This window comes from Humulus lupulus, chromosome 1, assembly GCF_963169125.1.
Source record: "Humulus lupulus chromosome 1, drHumLupu1.1, whole genome shotgun sequence".
In the NCBI taxonomy this organism is placed as follows: Eukaryota; Viridiplantae; Streptophyta; class Magnoliopsida; order Rosales; family Cannabaceae; genus Humulus; species Humulus lupulus.
Genome location: NC_084793.1, coordinates 116767554 through 116772601, shown reverse-complemented (window position 1 = coordinate 116772601; position 5048 = coordinate 116767554). Strand labels below are relative to the sequence as shown.

Sequence of the window (5048 nt, the reverse complement as noted above, 5' to 3'; positions counted from 1 at the left end):
GCAGAGTAAAAACCTTATCAAAAACTCTAGCTATAAAGACCTCCTTATTTTGCAATAGGGGGGGGGGGGGGGGGGGAGAACAGATTACATAGCAAGAACTCTGCCAAAATCTCTCTAGCTTCGTCTTCTTCTAGAGAACTCGAGAGAAATACTGTGAGTTTGTGAGGTTCTTTTACACCAGCCCTTTTTACTGTAATTCTCTACAAGTATAATAACATCGACTCGTGGACTAGGGCTCGTTAACGCCTGAACCACGTAAAAAACCTATTTGTCTATTTATATTTCTGCACTTCTACAGTTCTTATCTTTTTATTATTTTGTTTGTATTCGTTTCCGAAAAACTCGGTCAAGATTTTTCCGAAAAACCTATCTGAAGGGTCAAGATTTCTGGTCCTATTCTGTTCCACAGGATGTTAGTTGGTATTGGAGGAGATTAGTTAAGTTGAAATCTGTCTTTTCTACTAACAATTTAGCTGAGGCTGTGAAGAAGGATAAACTCTGTTTGAAATCTCTGTATTACAGGTTACTCAACAGGGAAAGAGTTGCTTTTGCTAATGTGGTCTGGTGCTCTTTGGCTGTACCTAAGCATAGGTTCATCCTTTGGCAAGCATCTCTTGGTCATCTCCTTACTCGGGACAAGCTGCATTACTGTAACTTGGAGTTGCCTTCTCTGCTGTGTCCTGTTTGTGAAATGGAGCAGGAATCTCATGCTCATTTATTTTTTGTTTGTCCCTTTTCTCAACAGCTCAGGGCCCAAATGGTGGATTGGTTGGGTAGGGATTTATGGCCGAATACTTATGAGCATTGGTGTACCTGGATGTGTGGGACTCCGAAAAGTCTGAAGCATCAGTTTTTTGCTGCTGCCTTGGCAGCTTCTGTGTACATGATATGGAGAAATAGAAATCTCTGTGTGTTTGAGCTGAGATCTTTGTCTATTGGTCATGTTACTCTATTGATCAAGTTCAGTTTAAGATCTAGATTAGCAAGGTTTCCTAAACTTAAAGTTAAGTCTAGTGAGTTGGCATTTTTTGAGGCTGTTGGTCAGTTGTAATTGTGTTTGTTTGGCTCTTTGAGCTTGGCTTGTATTCATTCTGTTTGGTTGCAATATATTCATTTTTCCATCAAAATATATATATATATATATATTTATAGGGAGCATGCATATAAACTTATATAAATGAGATCTTACTCCTATATCACATTTTAAGATGTCCAACACTATATAACACGTAGTTATAGATATATCCTAGTAATTTTATACCTCTCTTTACAAAGCAAGGTCTGAAATTCGAATCCTCATCCCCTAATATTAAAAAAAAAACTATATAATACAATATACAATAATTTATATAATTTAATACCAAATCTATCATATTCAAATTTAAAATAAAATATATGAGATTTAATATTAAAATATATTAATAAGTGTATGTTATATTATGTAATGTTGGACACCATACATTATCCTATTGCAATATTCATTTCTTTTTGAAGCATAAATATGTGTAATTTGATGTAGTTGCAATTTTGAAGTTTTAGAAAATTATTTGTGTTTGCATAATAAGATGGAAACTTTATAAAGAAATTTGCTTGACGAGTGTTTTTACTAGACCTTCTCAAATGATGAAATTTACAATATTTAGCTATTCCAATATGAATATGTGTACTTATATTCTAATAGCTAAATATGAGTTCTAGCTTTTATAGTAGGTTTTTCTCTTTCTGAAATTAGCTTTTAGAGTAGTTGATCAAAAGAAATTAAAATCTAAAATTATATTTTTCTAACTAGTGGATTTTAGGGAAAAAAATACCTTATTTTTAATCATGTTCTCTTCCTCCTCCAGCACTCAAAATTTGGAAAGAGAAAGAAAAACAAAAAAACAAAAAAAAATCATTCTATAATCATTCGATATAGATAAATGTGGAAAAATAAATAAATTTTCGTGTTTTGAATTCTTATTATCCCATAAATATAATTAAAAGTTACACTCTTAGAATTAGTGCAATGCTTATTTTTAATATATTGAAAATTATATTATTCTATTTTTAAATATAAAAATGTTTTTAAAAAAAATATAAAATGTATATTTAGGAAAATACAAAATAGATCTTTTCCATAAAAGATTTAGAGTAAGTAGTGATAAAAAAAATCACAATAAAACTTTTCCTATGTGTATAAATTTATCCCTGATAAATCATGGATTTATTTATAATGATCATTTTTAAATTTGGGATAGAATGAAAAATAGACCTTTCACATCCGAACAAAAGGAACATAGACTGCTTAAGTTAATTACGAGACCACCACAAAAGAAAAGAATTGAAAGAATTTTTATTTAAAAAAATGAAAAGAAGAAGTATTAATTTTAAAGGTCGTCGTCACCAACTGCTACACGTAGACCAATGGCTCAGATTCTTGCACCAGCTTTTCACCAAACTCTATTTTCCACGCGTAACAATCAAATTCAACCATCTCCTATACGTGGGCCCCACTCTGAAGAGCAACCCAATCTTCTTTATCAAATCATTTTTTTCTATTCTTTTAATCCTTAAAAATCCATTTTTTTTTAATCCAAAATTTGGCTAAAAATCGAATGAGAAATATTGATGACGTCATAAATCACTAAATGATGTTACAAAATACAGTATGAGTATTCTTGCAAACAAATTATCATATAAAAAACCTTAACAATGTGTTGCATTATTATTTATTAATATTTAAGATATTTGTCTTCCATTCCACTCATACTCATAGGTAGTCACCTAAATTTTTATAGGTAATGATTAAAATAAATCAAAATTATTTTTAAAATTCAGATTTTTTTTTAAAAAAAAACTGTGAATATTTTCAAAATGAGACAAATGAGTGAAAACTTTATATGTATAATTTTGTATCAATAGAATTGCTTCCCATCGTTTTCTTTTTCAAGATCTAATGATGTTAAATAAGGGTTTAACTTTGAACACATAAATTTCACAAATATTACAGTATTATACATTTTTTTTTCGAACTTGTAAAAAATTGTGTGGACTCTGTGTTACTTTTACTGTGACACTATATATTTATATATATAACATTATTAAAAAAATATATAGACAAGCATAGAAGTCCACGACCAATAATTCCAACAACAATATTGGTGGGACCGGCACCACTGGCTTAGATTAAAGTTGAAGCTGCAAGGCTAAGACTCATACAAACTTACAAGCTCACCAACCCCGGACTTAGAATAACCGTATATAACACCCCTAATCTCTTCGACTTTTTCCCAATTCACTCTCACTCGAATAAGAAGAAGAAGAAGAATAAGAACCCAATACCCAAAAAGAAAAACTTCACTTATCCACAAAAATGGCCAACAATGGTGAAGGAGAGCAAAACCAAGTCAGCAGGCACCAGGAGGTTGGCCACAAGAGTCTTCTCCAAAGCGATGCTCTGTACCAGGTAAACTAGATCAGTTTCAGATTTATCCCCCCAAAAAATATTCTCTTTTATCGAAATCATTTTTAAATTTGTTGGTGGATCTTTATTTCTGTAGTATATTCTTGAGACTAGTGTCTACCCAAGAGAACCTGAAAGCATGAAGGAGCTCAGGGAAGTGACTGCTAAGCATCCATGGTGGGTTTGACTTCACTCATCAAGAGTCAGATATCTGTGATTTTTTTTTCTTTTTTGGGTTTTTGTTTTCTGATTTTTATTTTTTGTTTGATCAAAACAGGAACATCATGACGACCTCAGCTGATGAAGGTCAATTCCTGAACATGCTTCTCAAGCTCATCAATGCCAAGAACACCATGGAGATCGGTGTTTACACTGGCTACTCTCTTCTCGCCACGGCTCTCGCTATTCCCGAAGACGGAAAGGTATAGCGACCAGACGGTCATATTTTAATAAATCAATTATCAATAATCCCTGATCATCGACCCAGCAATAAATTCTTAATTGCTTATATTCCTCTGGTTATGGCAGATTCTGGCTATGGATATTAACAGAGAGAATTACGAACTGGGTCTCCCTATTATTGAAAAAGCTGGCGTTGCTCACAAGATCGATTTCAGAGAAGGCCCTGCTCTCCCTGTTCTTGATCAAATGATCGAAGATGTAAATCTCTTTTGCTCTTCTTCTTCTTCTTTAACCTCCATTTTTGGCGCAGAATAATAATAATAATATCTTATCTTGAAATATCATCATGGTGAGAAGTGAATTATTGATTGGTTGATTGGGTGTGGTAAACGCAGGGAAAGTACCATGGGAGCTTTGACTTTATCTTCGTTGACGCTGACAAGGACAACTACTTGAACTACCACAAGAGGTTGATTGACCTAGTCAAGGTCGGCGGTGTAATTGGCTACGACAACACTCTCTGGAACGGTTCTGTGGTGGCGCCACCAGACGCACCACTCCGGAAGTACGTTAGGTACTACAGGGACTTCGTTATTGAACTCAACAAGGCACTCGCTGCTGACCCTAGGATCGAGATCTGTATGCTTCCCGTTGGTGATGGAGTCACTATATGCCGTCGGATCAGCTAAGTCATTAAAAAAACAACAACAACAACACAAGAAAGAAAAAAGAGAAAAGTTTGGGACCTAATCCAGTTCGATACCCCCAATGTTGATTGCTGCATATGATAATTGACAAGAAAAGTCAATAATTTTTTCTTATTTTGATTTCTTCTTTTTAATGTTTTACAATATTTTACACAATTTGTGTTTGCGCATTAATTTGTATTTGGCAATTGGCCTAAGAAAAAGGTTGGACTTGGACGTAATATCTTCAAATTTTATATATAATTTGGTGCTTTCTGATTTTTCTTTTATTTGTTTTAATATACTACATTGTCAATTGTTTTTTCTTACATTACAAGTATCGCCGTGTCTTGAGGTAAGGTTGATTTAGGTTTATCATAATTGCTCAAATCATTGTCATGATTTGTTACCATTATCATTGTTCTATATCTTTTTCGTTGTGGCATGAAAGTCGTCACTAGCTCCCTTGCAAGATCCAACATTGATCATCAATAAAGTTTCTATGTACTATTAATTAT

The 5048-nt window shown here is 33.1% G+C and overlaps 1 protein-coding gene across 1 annotated transcript; it reads left to right on the top strand.

Moving 5' to 3' along the window:
• Nucleotides 1-3224: 3224 nt before the first annotated feature.
• On the top strand, nucleotides 3225-4813 carry LOC133797186 (caffeoyl-CoA O-methyltransferase). Its single transcript, XM_062235015.1, has 5 exons — nucleotides 3225-3445; nucleotides 3540-3619; nucleotides 3720-3864; nucleotides 3971-4102; nucleotides 4240-4813. Exons 1-5 carry the CDS (start codon nucleotides 3353-3355, stop codon nucleotides 4531-4533), a joined length of 744 nt encoding a protein of 247 aa, XP_062090999.1. The 5' UTR covers nucleotides 3225-3352; the 3' UTR covers nucleotides 4534-4813.
• Nucleotides 4814-5048: the final 235 nt, after the last annotated feature.